The following is a 13,886-nucleotide window of genomic DNA, read 5'->3' on the forward strand; positions in this document are numbered from 1 at the left end:
ATAGCTGTTTAGTTATTAAGCTTGTTAAAACAGTTTTGGGGAGCTATTTAAATGTTTAACTCATTGAGCTTTCTAACAAGGGCCATCTTCTTCAACTTTCTTTGATTCCTTATTTTTAATTTTCAGTCAGTGTGGCTGACTCACTTCTGAAATCCCCTTAACATTTGAGTGTCCACTGATGATGCAAAACTGGAGGAGGGAGCTCCCACCTTCAAAACTGGGGCAAGACAGCAGGACAAAACATGACATTTAAGCTTCCTGGGAATAAATTCTTAGAAAATTTTCTCCATATTAGTTGTGGTATATGAATAAAATAAATGTGCAGTAATGCTAATTGTTTTCTCAAAGACAGCAACAGCATCTAACTCCTAATTTTAAACTCTACTTGCTGTTTTTTATTTTATTTAGGGCAGAAAGGGTTTGTAATTCCTTCTGTTCAATGCAAATTCTGCATGATCAACTGAACCCAGCATGATGGAGATACACATACATATATACATATATATATACATATATATATATACATATATATATATATATATATATGTATATAATTGCAGTAGTAACAGTGGGATTACATAGAGCATAAAACTCTAAAATGAAAAGTTGGATTTCCAAGGGAAAAAAGTACCTTATGAACGAGTTTGCATTGAGACTGTCACAGAAACACCAATGGATTTCTTCAGCAGCATCTCTGGCTGGAAGCCACGACTCCCCAGCCTGTTCCCTAGAATATTCTGTCAGAGCCTTGCACCCACTCCTTCCATGTGCTCTGACCCTTGGGCTCAGCCACGGGCAAGATGCTGAGCTGCCCACTCCCACACAGCCAAGGAGCTTCCACGTCAGATGGGAAATGTGCTGGGAGCTTCCAATTATAAAAGTTGTCACCAATGGAGCTCAGGACTGCGTCTGAGGAGCCATCCTCAAGATTATAGTTTGGAGTTTAGACAAGTAAATTCTGCCTACATTTCTGAAAGCTTTGAAGGAAACACATCCTTGTTTTCTGGTTGGTGGGTTGTTTTTTTACAGCTCAGGTACCTAACTAGGTAAGCTGCTAATTTTCCACCACACTACAATAAATTCATAGGTGTTCAAATGGATTTGGCTCACAGTGTTTTGTGAGGGTTTACTTTCTCAAGTTCTTAGGATCACAGAATCATTTATCTTGGAAAAGACCCTTGAGATCACTGAGTTCAAGTGTTACCTCAGCACCCAAATCCACCACCAAACCACATCCTCAGGTGCCACATCCTCATGTGTTTCAAATACCTCCAGGGATGGTGACTCCACCACTTTTCTGACAGACTGTTCCAATGCTTGACAATCCTTCAGTGAAGAATTTTTTCCTAATATTTAATCTGAATCTTCCCTTGCACAACTTGAGGCTGTTTCCTCTCATCCTATTGCTTGTTACTTGAGAGAAGAGACTGATACCAACCGCCTTTTCATGTGTATTTAGTCACATTTTCTTACTCACTTTTAGCAAAGGATGTTTTTGTCTTAAGTCTGCCTCCAGATCTGAAAAAACTGATCGCTTGTCTGCAGCTCTGAAGACATAAAATTTAACAACATAGATATTGACCACTAGAACCAATGATGAAAGAACATAACATCCTTTGCAAAATATTACACCTACTTTTGCCAGCTCCACAGGATCCCCATTCCTAAGACAGGTGAAAGCCCCCAGAACAGTGGGAGAAGAGCACCTGCAGAAGGAGCTTCCTCCACACACATCACCAACCGTGTAACTCCAGCCTCACTGGTGAGCAATTCCAGCTGCACTGTGAGTTCCTTCACGCCTGAGGGAATATCCTGAGCTGGAAGGGACCCACAAGGATCCTCGAGTCCAACTCTTGGCCCTCAACAGGACCCCCCAGCAATGCCACCCTGTGTCTAAAAGCATTGTCTTTGGGGCTGTGACCATTCCCTGGGGAGCCTGTTCAGTGCCTCTGGGGGAAGAACCTTTTCCTGATATCCAGCCTAACCCTGCCCTGATACATCTCCAGCCATTCCCTGGGTCCTGTCCCTGTCACAGAGAGCAGGGATCAGTGCCTGCCCCTCCTCTCCCCCTCGTGAGGAAGCTGCAGAACTGCTGTGAGCTCTGACCTCAGCCTCCTCCAGCTGAACAACCAAGTGCCCTCAGCGGCATGTGGCTTCACCTCCAGGCCCTTCCCCATCTCCATGTCCCTCCTTTGGACACTCTCTCACAGCTTTAGCTCTTCCTTATGCTGCGGTGCCCCAAAACAGAGGAGCAGCACATGTGCAGCTCGTGCAGCACAGAGATGGCCCAGGTCAGGATTTGTGTGCTCACGCCACCAGCCCAGCGTGTGAACCAGAACACCTGATGGGGAGATTCAGCTCAGAAGCACACTCCTGCTGTTACCCAAAACCAGCTACAGCCTCACAATCTCATGGAACACAGGTCTGCTAACCCAATTCAATACACTTGTGAAAGTTAACCCCATTTCATGCTACTTTCCATCGATAGGTGTGACTGCTCTCTAACCACTCAGAGAGGCCTCTGCCAGCCAAAACTATTTCAGGATCCTGAGGCTTCCTCAGTGTGCTCCATGCAGCACCTAGAGAAAGGAACACCAGCCCTGCCCAAGTGTTGCAAAATGGGGAATATGTCAAGATTATCTTAAATCAGCATATTCTTTCATTTTATCTTTGTATACTTCCAAGCCTAACCAGCAAGGAGATCTAACCATTGGAAGAGGCAGCTGCCAGCATCCCTTACTGGAGGACATCCTGGAACTAAAGTGTTTTAAGGATGCAGTAAATCAATGTTGATGTATGTCTGTATATACATTGCTAACTTGGCAAAATACGCCAGGTCCATGTGTTCTGTAGCTGAACTGTGTTCACTGTAACACAAAAAGTCACATCTACATGTCAAGATGACCCTGCCCAGGTGAAGACATGCCTAGGAGTCAGCTGTATAGTAAACTTACACGGAAAATCCTAAACAATCCTAATAGGGGGGCTGTGCTTGGAAACTTACTGACTGAATTTGGTGTGAAAAGCCCAGTGGTAGTGCTCCAATTTGTGGCATTACCACGAAGCGCCCAGGCTTGCGCAGCTCTGAAACAAGCCATCGGTGTGTCTCGCCAGTAGCTGGCCGGTTTTTGCAATTGTAGCTGTGACTATGGAGGCGCTGGCAGCCGGGGATCGAACCCGATCTTGTGGGGCAAAGCGAGCACCCCTCAGCGCCACCATGGCCACCGCCATCGCCCCTCACGGCCGCCTCGCCCCAACTCTCGCGAGAGGAGCCGCGGGCCGGGCGGGAGCATGGCGGGGCGGGGGCGCTGAGGCGGCGCTGAGGGAGGCTGGCGGGGCAGCCCCTGGTCCCTCCCCGGCGCCGGCGGCTCCTCCTCGGCTCACCTCAGCTCACCCCCCGCATGCCGGCGGTGCCGGGGGCGCTGTGGAGCGGGGTACGGGGCCGCCCGCCATGGCCGAAGCAGGAGCGGGAAGCAGCGAGGGCGCCGAGGAGGAGCGGCGGGCGGCGGAAGGTGGGAGCGGGTCCGCCCGAGGGGAGGGCGGCCGGGCGGTGGGTGCCCCGTGTCCCCCGTGTCCCCCGTGTCCCTCTCCCCTCCCGTGCCTTGCTCCGTGCGTGGGGTGTGTCTGCCTGCCTGCCTGGCTGTTTGTCAGTCTGTCTGTCCGCCCGCCTCGCTGATGTGGCGCGGGCGGCTGTTGTTGCGGGGCTGCTGCCCGCGGGGCTCTGCCGTGTTCCCGTGAGGGAGCTCGGGGCTGCTCCCGTGCCCGGCGCCGCTCCGGGGCCGCTCGGGGCTGTGGCTGATTCCCTCTGGCTGCTCCCGCTCGCTGCAGTTCAGTGCAGGTATCTGGAGCGCTCACAGGGAAACCACAGATTCACGGAATGGGGCTGGAAGGGACCTCTGGAGATCACCAGACCCAAGGCAGGGTCACCTGGAGCAGGTGACACAGGAACGTGTCCAGGTGGGTTTGGAATGTCCCCAGAGAGGGACACTCCAGGCCCTCCCTGGGCAGCAGCTCCAGGGCTCTGCCACCTTCAGTGTGCAGAAGTTCTTCCTCAAGCCGAGGTGGAACTTCTTGTGTTTTAGTTTATGGCCAGTGCTCCTCCTCCTGTCACTGGGCAGCAGTGAAAAGAGCCTGGCACCGTCCTCTTGGCACCCGCCTGTGTAATGGTCACTCTGCTGTATTGCTGCTACAGATGTGTCATCATACTGATGGGATTTGCACTAAAAACATTTTTGTTATTTTTTTAAATTTAGAATGTAGTTCACTGTTTCTGATACACACTTAGCCTTGCGTTCCTAAAACTCTAGTATGATTTTTTTTTTTTTTGGTCGGTAAACATAATTTAGTATTTTAGGTATAGTGATTCTGGCTTTTCTCTGTGTGTGTGTGCATGCCCACGCTTGTATGGCGACCAAGGTTTGATCTCTCCTGGCTTTTAATCATAACTTTCTGGTACTAAATCGAGGCTGGTTGTAAACCACCAGCTGCTGCTCGTGTTCCTGCTTGGAAGTGAGTACGGTGCTTCCCCTCTCCGAGGAGAAGTGAGTGTTTTGCACGGGGTATGGGGACACAGGAGTGATCCAGTCCCTCCTAAGCCATCACCGCTGTTCTGTGTAGTTAGCACCAATTCTTCTCGGTTTAGTAGTTGTTTTCTACATGTCTCTTGGGTTTTGTGCATTTTAATGTGTGTGGGGACCCTGCTTGTCTCAAAGCCTTGACATGCTTATGTCTATGCTGCTTGGTTGGTTAAATATTGTAAAATTTTGTGGCAAATAATGTAGTGTTTGGAAACAAAGCCTTGTGGTTTTTTGTAGTGTTTTTGTGGTCTGCTAAACTGTGCTTAATGCTCAGATTTATTGTTTCTGTCTCGTGCATATACTGTAAGGAAAGGAAACCGTCAAATAAAGAAACCCCCAAATACACAGACATTTCCATTTACAAATAAATTTGGGAAATCAATGAGCCACAGGCTTTCATGTTTTATTTGAGATAAACCCCCCTCCCTGCTTTCTTTTGCCACTTCTGTTTATATCTGTTCTTTTGGTGGATTTTGAAGAAGCAAGTTTTGGGTTTCTTAGTTTTTAAGATAAAAGTATCTCAATTGTTTGTGGAATAGGGCCACACTAAGGTTAGCTGCCTAATAGTTTTTGGACTGTCTTTTTTACATGGGTGTACACCTTACTGTTGTTACATTTGTACATTATGAAAAACAAACTCTAAACTGGACAGTTTACATCCAAGAATCAAATTCATTGGAGGAATAAATAATTTGGTGGGTGATTTTGGAAGTGAATCCTTGTGAACTGTTGAAAATTCCATGCTTGGGCTGCAGGGCCAGCTAAACCCATGGAAGTTCTGCAGCTGACTTGATAGGACTCAGCATTTTGCAATCATATGATTCCTAGACTTGCAAGAAAACAACTGCCCACCGTTCCTCTAGGAGTATATCATAGGAGAGGATTTGTGGTTTGTTTTGATTTTTTTTGCAGTAATGAACTATGATATGTGAGACTCCCCATTTCTATCAGTGCTTTTACCTGGTATGAACCTAAAAGTGCCTGGGAAAGCAGGATACTCTTTCAAGGGCTTGGGAAATATCTTTTCATTATCTGGTTCCTGCCTTATTATACTTTTTAATACACTCATAGCTTTGGCTTAATATTTGGTGTTTGAAATCTACTAAGTAAATGTGTTATTTGACTGTTAACTTGTGATTCTTGACTGCTTCTCTTCCAGGTGATGAAAATAAGTAAAAATAGAAGCAGAGAATAACCAGTTGCCTGTGTTATTTTTTGATTTAAATGTCTTTAGTTCAGAGTATTATAATTGACCTTTTTTCATTTTGTAGTGTTAGCCAAATCAAACATTTATTCTCTGTATAATGTTGTTCATAAGATGGTTTCATTACTGGCTTCTCTGTATCTTGGTCCTGCATTAGACATGCTTATAAAATCTGAGGAAAGAATAAGCTGCTTTAGTCCATACATTTCTACTGTTTTCAGAACTTCACTCCAGAGAAGATTGTTGTCCCAGCTTTCAATGACAGATACTGTAGGCAATTATCTTGATGCCAGACTTGCTGTAAGTAGTCTAAAGATGCTTTTCCTGACCTGTTTTAAGGGTCTAAAATAAATAAATTCAAAGAAATACTTAATACAATTCTTGGCCATGTGTAGAAAATATGGTTCTTAGTTTTGTAGGTGTTCAGATGTGCAGGACCTTAAAGTGAAATCACAGCACTTGTAACTTTCTTTTCCATGCAGTACTGTATGTTTGTAGGCTATAAGTGTAGTTTTCACACTCTCTAATGAGTATCTTCAGCAAGAATTCATTTAAATATTAGAAAAGTAACTCCATAGAAAAATAAAGCAATATACATGACACAGAGTTAAATGACTCAATAGCTGTCCTGTCAATGTGCTGCATGTATAGATAGGTGTAGCTGTAATGGCTTAGGTCATCAGAGACATAGAATTATGGAATGGTTTGGGTTGGAAAGGACCTTAAAGCCCGTCCAGGTCCAACCTCCCTGCCATGGGCAGGGACACCTTCCACTATCCCAGGTTGCTCAGAGCCACATCCAGCCTGGCCTTGGACACTGCCAGGGATCCAGGGGCAGCCACAGCTTCTCTGGGCACCCTGTGCCAGGGCCTCAGCACCTTCATAGGGAAGAATTTCTTCCCAATATCCAGTCTAAACCTTCTCAGTCAGTGTGAAGCCATTGTCCCTTGTCCTGTCACTCCAGGCCCTTGTCAAGAGTCTCTCTCCATCTCTCCTGCAGGCTCCCTTCAGGCACTGCAAGGCCACAGTGAGGTCACCCCAAAGCTTCTCTTCTCCAGGCTGAACAATCCCAATTCCCTCAGCCTTTCCTCACAGCTGAGCTGTTCCATGCCTCTATCTCACATCTTAAAAAAAACACGAACAACAACAACAAAAACCAAACCAAACCAAAAATAAAAACAAAAAACCCAAACCAATCAACCAAACAAAAAAAGTTGGTTGTGACAGAACTTTACAATCTAACTTGACACTATGAGAAAGGTTTAGAAAGCACTGTTCTACCATAGAGTCTCCCATGCAGCCGCAGCCCCGGGAGTGCATTGAGGTGCTAGTAACTCCTCTGGCTGGGCTGTGCAGCCCTCAGGTGCCACTTCACAGGCACTTCTACCAGAATCTGGAGTACTTTAAACTTGGCAAAGCTCAAATTCCCAGTTGAAGAGTTTTTTGTGCATACCAGGAACATACCTTTGGAAAAGACACATTTAATAGTCTGTGGTATCCGTGATCATAGAAATCTGAATTCAAAGCAGCCTCTTTCTTCTCCTTTCATTTGGAAGTGTTTCAAAATAGGAAGCTGGATTAAAAGTTCCTTATATTTGGAAGGGTTGTGCCAGGGTTAACATATTATTAATTTAGGCAGCTGCAGAGCTGCCACATTTTTCCAAGTCTCACTTATTCCCAGACTATGGAAAGTGTCACCATAAGCTTTTTAAATGTTCTTTTTCAATGATATTTTATTTCAAGCCCATTTTACTGTAATATCCTGATAGCTGAATTTGGATGTTCTTTTATAAACTGGCTAAATGAGGGCTGACTGACAGCTCTTTAATTTATTAATAGCACATGACTTGTATCTTCCTGCTGATTTTTGGAGTGCTAATATGTGTCTTGTAAACCTAGACAGAAAAGCTGACCTTGCTAGGGGTGAGTGGTCTTGAGGTAGTGCATAATTAGGGCAATAATTTTGAAAGACAGTCTTGGGCTTGAACTCGTTGCATGTGATGCAAACAGGTGCTGTCTGTGGCTGTTATGTTTTAAGAATTGCATGATATTTCTGTACTCGGGGTGGCTTTCATCTTACTTATCTTTTGATGTCTGCAGAGTAGATATCCAAATCTGAGCTGGTTTCTTTGGTCCTTGTATAATTACTGGCTAGAGATAGGCACTCTTGGGCTGTGTCAATCTCATCTAACCAACTGTAGGAATCTATTTTAGATTGAGATGAATCACCCTAGATCTGTTTTATTTCATCTAGCCAAATGTAGGAATCTATTTTGGGGAGAGATGAATCACTCTAGAAATGTCTTCCTCCCTCCAAGAGGGACCAGAATGGCTACTTCAGATGTGGACATCATTATTGGTTCAGATGAATCTCCCCTTTTATGGCTGGTGGAGTTTGGCCATAAGCCTTTTCTGATAGGTTGTGTTTGCTTAGGAATTGAAAACCTTAAAACTGTTGGTGGAGAAAACAGTTCAGGAATGTGCCATGGGATTAGAAAATATTATTGTCAGTAATTGGAAAAATGTGGAGTCTCCCAAGCCTTGTTTCCCAATGCATTGCATGGTACTGACACAGAAACTTTGCTGACACAGGAATATGGTTGATTTTGTTTGTCTTTATATCTGTTGCCAAACAGTAATTTTGTGCAGCTCCTTTGCAGTTGTTCCCTTCTTTGCCAACCCCATAGAGGCTTTAATTATTATTTCTTTTCCATGTAGAAAAACACAAGAATAGAGGATGCTCTTGTACAACTGGTGTGATGAGAAATATATGTTGGTAACTGTTCCTTAAATATCTTATTTACCTATTTATGAAATACACTAAAATTAGTGTTGAACTAATAGTTTTTTGTTTCTGATCCACTGAATGGAAACAAGCTATTTTCTGTATGCTGTATTTGTGCTGTTTGGATGATCCCAATGATCATCCAAATGAATGATTTCAGTGGGAGGGTTCCTGTATTATTCTCATTATTTCCATCTGTCCCAATGTGCATAATATGCTTTAAAAATATTTTTGATTTTTTTATATAGATAAGCATAGAGGCTTAATGCTGAAAGACAGACATAGATCATAATAGACATGTGTTTGAGGAACTATTCACTTGCCATTAACATCTGGTTATCAGTATTCCAGGGCATTAGCAATGGAATGAACAATAATAAAAGTGTCATTTCTCAGCTGGAATTTTATTTGGCTTGCAAACCAGACTAGTGTAAGTAATAGCCTTTAGGGTGGTAAAACAAAACATCTCTAGTTGACTTAAACTGTTTCTAGTAGTTTAAAAGCTGACTAATGATTTTGGTATTACAGAAAAATCAACTTTTAGTAAGGATTGGTCTTTCTGGATATTATTTTCATTAAGAAAGTGTGCTGTGAAATTGGGAAATATTCCTTTTGCTTCACGTGTTTTTAGAGGTGTTTGTTTTCTGTCAGTGGTATGAAAATGTTCACAGAAAATGAAAGGATAAGAAATTCAGCCAGGTGCTCAAATGACAGCTAAAAATCCAAGTTTCTCCTATTGTAGAAGGCCACCCTGGGTATTGGGGTGTATTCTAGACCACTCTCTTTGTGAACCCAAAGATTTTTAAATCCTTTATCCACCTCTCCCAAAGTGTTATAGCCAGAGAGGGAGAGAAATCTTTAATCACAGCCTACTCAAGGTTGGGACACTCTCCAGGGAGAGAGTGAGCATCTTGGGATCACCCAGAGTCTCAATGGTGGCTTTTAGAGAGCCCTCAGAGATAATTTTCCATCACCCTTCCTGGCTTCTCAAAGTAGCCTTGGCTTTAGGAGCTGTTTCTGCCCACTTCTTGCTCAGTGAGTGATAGGTATTAAAAATATTTGCTCTCTTCTGTTAAACTCCATGTAATAATACAGTTGGTTGTTCTGAATTTTTAAATGTATTTCTCTATTTGTTTTCTTTTGCATTTGTTGATGGTGGTTTGGGTTTGGTTGGTGGGGTTTTTTTAGAATATATGTATGAAAAGAATATAAGCTGCATGCTGAGCATGTCAGAGAGCAATACAGATTCTTAACCCTATATTTTTGTCCAAGGTCAACCACTTATCTTACTGGCATTTAGTTGGTCCCAGGGATTGAATGAAGTATTCAATTTATCACCTAATAATTGTAGTGTAGAAGTTCTTAATAGGCCATTGTTACTGGTAATCTGAACATATTTTGAAATGGGTGTTTTTAGTAAAGGTAGAAGAGATAAGTGCATTATTCAGAATTTGTTGCTTGGGTGTGAGAAAAAAAATAGTTGTTTTAATCATATTGAAGATAAATTTAAAAAGCTGTAAAAAAGGCATTGGCTTTTGTTCCTTTAAAGGGAAGTGTTCAGAAAGCAGGCTGGCCATCTGTGTGCAGAGCAGTATTTAGGTCAGTGGGTCTGTGCTGTCCTGCTTTGTTCCAGGACGAAAGGATCTGTTGTGCTGAAGGCATTCTTGTCTTGGAACCATGTAGGTTGCTGTTTAGTAAGTACTCTTTTATGAATATTCATCAAGTCTGATTATACTTCAATAGCTTAATCAGTAGTTACAGGATGCTGTGACCTGAGTGAATTAAAACTATTCCTTTTAAATAAACAGCTCCTTTGGATTCGTCAGCATTTTTGTTTGTTTTGTAATTGTGTTAACAACAGAAATATAAAATGAGATTATTAGAGAGAAAACTCATGATAAAAATATTTCAGACATCTAGCACTGTGTCCTGGTAGTATTTATCATGTCATTTATTTTAATATATTTGTAATATCCCTGACAACTGTGATGTGTGTTTGAAAGAACTAAATTTCTTGCTGTTGCAGACGTCCAAAGGTTGTAACTTATTTGTCAAGTATTTATTGATTCTTTCAACCTCTTTTTTTGAAACTTGCTGTGTGACTTAATGAGTTAAAGAGCTTTCTGAAATAAAACAGGGGCTGACTTTGTGTTGTCTGATTTGATAGAGAGAGGATTAGTGGAAGACCAGGCAAGCTGTTGTTCAAGTATTAGCCTATTTTCATTTAACTCTCCAGAGTCATATTCCAGCAGCAAATGAAAACCTAGAAGGTAATTCTTGTGGTGTTAGATGTGTTTACATCTAAGAGGGGAAAAAAGTATGCTTTGTATCATTGGTTTTGCACATTTCTGCATTTTTACAGACAGCGCAGATGGGAAAAAAAGAGAGAAGGCTCACAAGAAAGTGTCCAGTTTTTCTTCCTGCTCTTTTCAAAGTACTCCTCTTGGTTTTTGCACCCTGCTAGAAGTCAGAGATGCTCACTTCCTTAAATGACATCTCTTAATCTCTCATCTGTCCTCACTGGCACATGAAGCCCAAAGGAGTTTCTACATTTGCTGAAACAGAGTTCATTCTGGCTCTTTGCCTGAACATCAGCTGGATGATTCTTTGTGATAGCTCTGTGTTGAGACAGAAAAATGGTGTGATAGTGCTTCTGTTCCTTGAGGCTGTCCTCTTTCCTAGTAGGTTGCTAGGATTCCTTTTGCTTGTGACTCCTCTTCTGTCCTTCCTAGAATCAAGTTTTTCCTTAAGAGGAGAACTGTGAAGGGAACTTGACAAGTTTTTGAGACTCTTCCAACTTCCATGGCAGATGTTGTGTGTAATTATGGATTTTGTGTCAGAAATATAGTTATAGCAAATTTCCATTTTTTGGACATCCAGCTTGATTAAAAAACGTAGTTCACTATATATATATATATATTTAATTTAGTTTAAATATAATATTATATTTATTTTGCATAATATTTTGATCTGCTGACAAATGGTGCAGCTGGTGATTTTGTAGCAGGATGTCTGAGGTGTTGGGAGATTCGAGTGTGGCCTGCAAAGGTTGTGTAAGGAAAGAGTGGCTGTTTTATACTGCCTTGATGTGTTGGTTGGGTTGGTGGGTTCCTTACAGCACTGTGGGAAGGTGCTGTACTCTTTGCTGGACTCGGCAGTGCAACCTCTGTTTTTTGTGTCAGAGACACAGAAGCCACACACAGACAATTTTTGTCGCAATGAGGATCAGAATGGCTGCGCAATGATGCAGCTTTTGCTGGACACTGAGCCTTTATTGTCATTGACAGATAATTTCTCTGTGGATGGAAGCTCCTGCGTTGCTTGTGGAGTGCCCAGCCTCATGAATCCAGTCACTAAGCCTGCCACCACCACTTCTTTCAACGCTGCTGTGCCTGACATTCCAAGGAAACGCAAGGGAAGTGATTCCGATAACCAGTAAGTGAATCAATTCTCTGTGTCTCAGCCTGAATTTGACACGTTCTGTTATTTATGCAACATGGTAACTGTCTAATCTTCTTTCCTTTGTTTATTACCATTAAATTTACCGTGTCTTCCAAATGTATTCTTTGACAGCCCTCAATTATTAAAAATAGAAAAAATAATCCTTAAATCCAAGGGATGTATGTAAGAGTCTATAATGCCATTTCCTGGCCTGAGGTGTCTAGCTAATGTGTCTCTAATGCTGAAATTTTAATCCTGATTTTTTTCTTTCCTCTTTTTTTCTCCCTCTTTGCCTACTAATAAGGCAAGTTATTAAATTGCTTGAATTTTCCCAAGTGTGTACTAGAATTTTACCTTCAAACACGAAACAAGATTGCTGGTTAAGTTGATTGATCTATTGATTGAAGAACTGCTGCTTTGGTGATCAGAGCAGCCATTTCCATAAATGTGGAGATAGACCCATGACCTAAAATTGGGGACTGTGCTCTTGTAGTGCTCAGTCTTTTTAAGTGGGTCATTCTTGACAGCTGAGGTGACACTGTTGACTGTTTTATCCTGTTTTGTAACTGCCAAACAGATGCCAGTTAACCAAACAAGTGATCTGTTCAAAACTGTGTAAATCAGGCAGAAGTAGGGGACACAACGTGCAGATGCAGTGCACTACACATATCTCCAAACTAGTGGGGAAAATCCATGTTTTAAAAGGTGGGGGTAGGAGATTTACTTGTGTTAGTGATTATTAAAGCACTTCTATTTAATCTATTTTATTCTACAATCTGTAGTTCATTGATCTACAGAGTGGATGTTGATGCAATTGTCAGCCTGGAGATTCATGTGTATCATGTGGATAACTGAAAACTCCAGCAATGCATTTGTTTCTGGGGGGGGAAAAAAAAGTCTCCATTCTTTTTCGGTAGCACTTGTTGATTTTTACCTGTTCAGTAAAAGTGTTGGTTCCTCAGCAGTGTTTCCCTGAAGTTTGGATCTCTCTGATAAAAATATTTCATGTCTAAGTTGAAAAACTAATTGAAAAAGTACCAGCTTATAAGAAATGGTAATTAGGTTCTAAGATTAGTGATCTTCTGAAAATAACCAATCAACTGGGGTTTCCACTAAATTTTTTCTGCAACTTTATTTCATTTGGTCTATCAAGTCATCTTGTTGTGCTTCAAACTACGTTTTGCTTACTTTATGACCTGTTTCTGCAGGGATACAGTTGAAGTTGATGGTGATCCTCAGAAAAGGTACTATTTATGAATGAATCCATTTCTGTTTTGAGTTCTGTCAACATGTCACACTGGTGTTTGGCTAGATGAGCTGTGTGGTTCCTTGAGGAATGCTTCATCCAAGGGCAGGTCTGTGTGCAGCACAAGGTGATAAACAACCAGCTAATGAGCAGGATGGGCAGGTCTATCCGATGCTAAGGGTTCCTGATAGTTCTTTCTAAGATGATGCTCTGCTTCCAGCTTTACCAAACTTGTTAGTATTGAAGTTAAGAATGGGAACAAATTAAAAGCACCAGTTAAATTAGAAGACTTAGGGAGTAAAAGGAAGACTCTCATATTCTTTCAGGACTGGTGAATGTAAGTGTTTTTGTTTGTTTATTTTAACCTTGTAAAGTGTTTTTTTAAATTAGAACTACAATAACTATGTTAAAATAATGCTGTTACAAGGTGGCTGTGCAGCATAAGCAAACCCTTTGTGGAATATATACATCAGGATGATTGTTAATTACATGATTACTATGTTGAATTTTCTTTTTCTGTATCTGGATACCTTTGTTTGTAAGCAGCCGTGCAGTTGTTTTGTAGAACAGACTATTCCACTTGGAAGGGACCTACAATGATCATCCAGTCCAACTGCCTGAGCACTTCAGAGC

General features: G+C 42.0%; 1 protein-coding gene across 3 annotated transcripts in view; it reads left to right on the forward strand.

Moving 5' to 3' along the window:
* The first annotated feature begins 3,307 nt into the window (after positions 1-3,307).
* BMAL2 (basic helix-loop-helix ARNT like 2) overlaps positions 3,308-13,886 on the forward strand; it is a 32,604-nt gene continuing 22,025 nt past the window's right edge. Inside the window, exons 1-3 of one of the 3 annotated variants that reach the window (XM_085049091.1) lie at positions 3,308-3,618; positions 11,854-12,001; positions 13,216-13,251. In XM_085049091.1, coding sequence (XP_084905217.1) covers positions 3,402-3,618; positions 11,854-12,001; positions 13,216-13,251 — 401 coding nt within the window. In that variant the 5' untranslated portion in view covers positions 3,308-3,401. The remainder of the gene's footprint in view (positions 3,619-11,853; positions 12,002-13,215; positions 13,252-13,886) is intronic. The other 2 variants (XM_085049089.1, XM_085049090.1) reach the window with 2 other exon arrangements.

This window comes from Lichenostomus cassidix, chromosome 1Aa (genome assembly GCF_008360975.1).
Source record: "Lichenostomus cassidix isolate B80296 chromosome 1Aa, HeHo_3.0, whole genome shotgun sequence".
NCBI classification, from domain to species: domain Eukaryota; kingdom Metazoa; phylum Chordata; class Aves; order Passeriformes; family Meliphagidae; genus Lichenostomus; species Lichenostomus cassidix.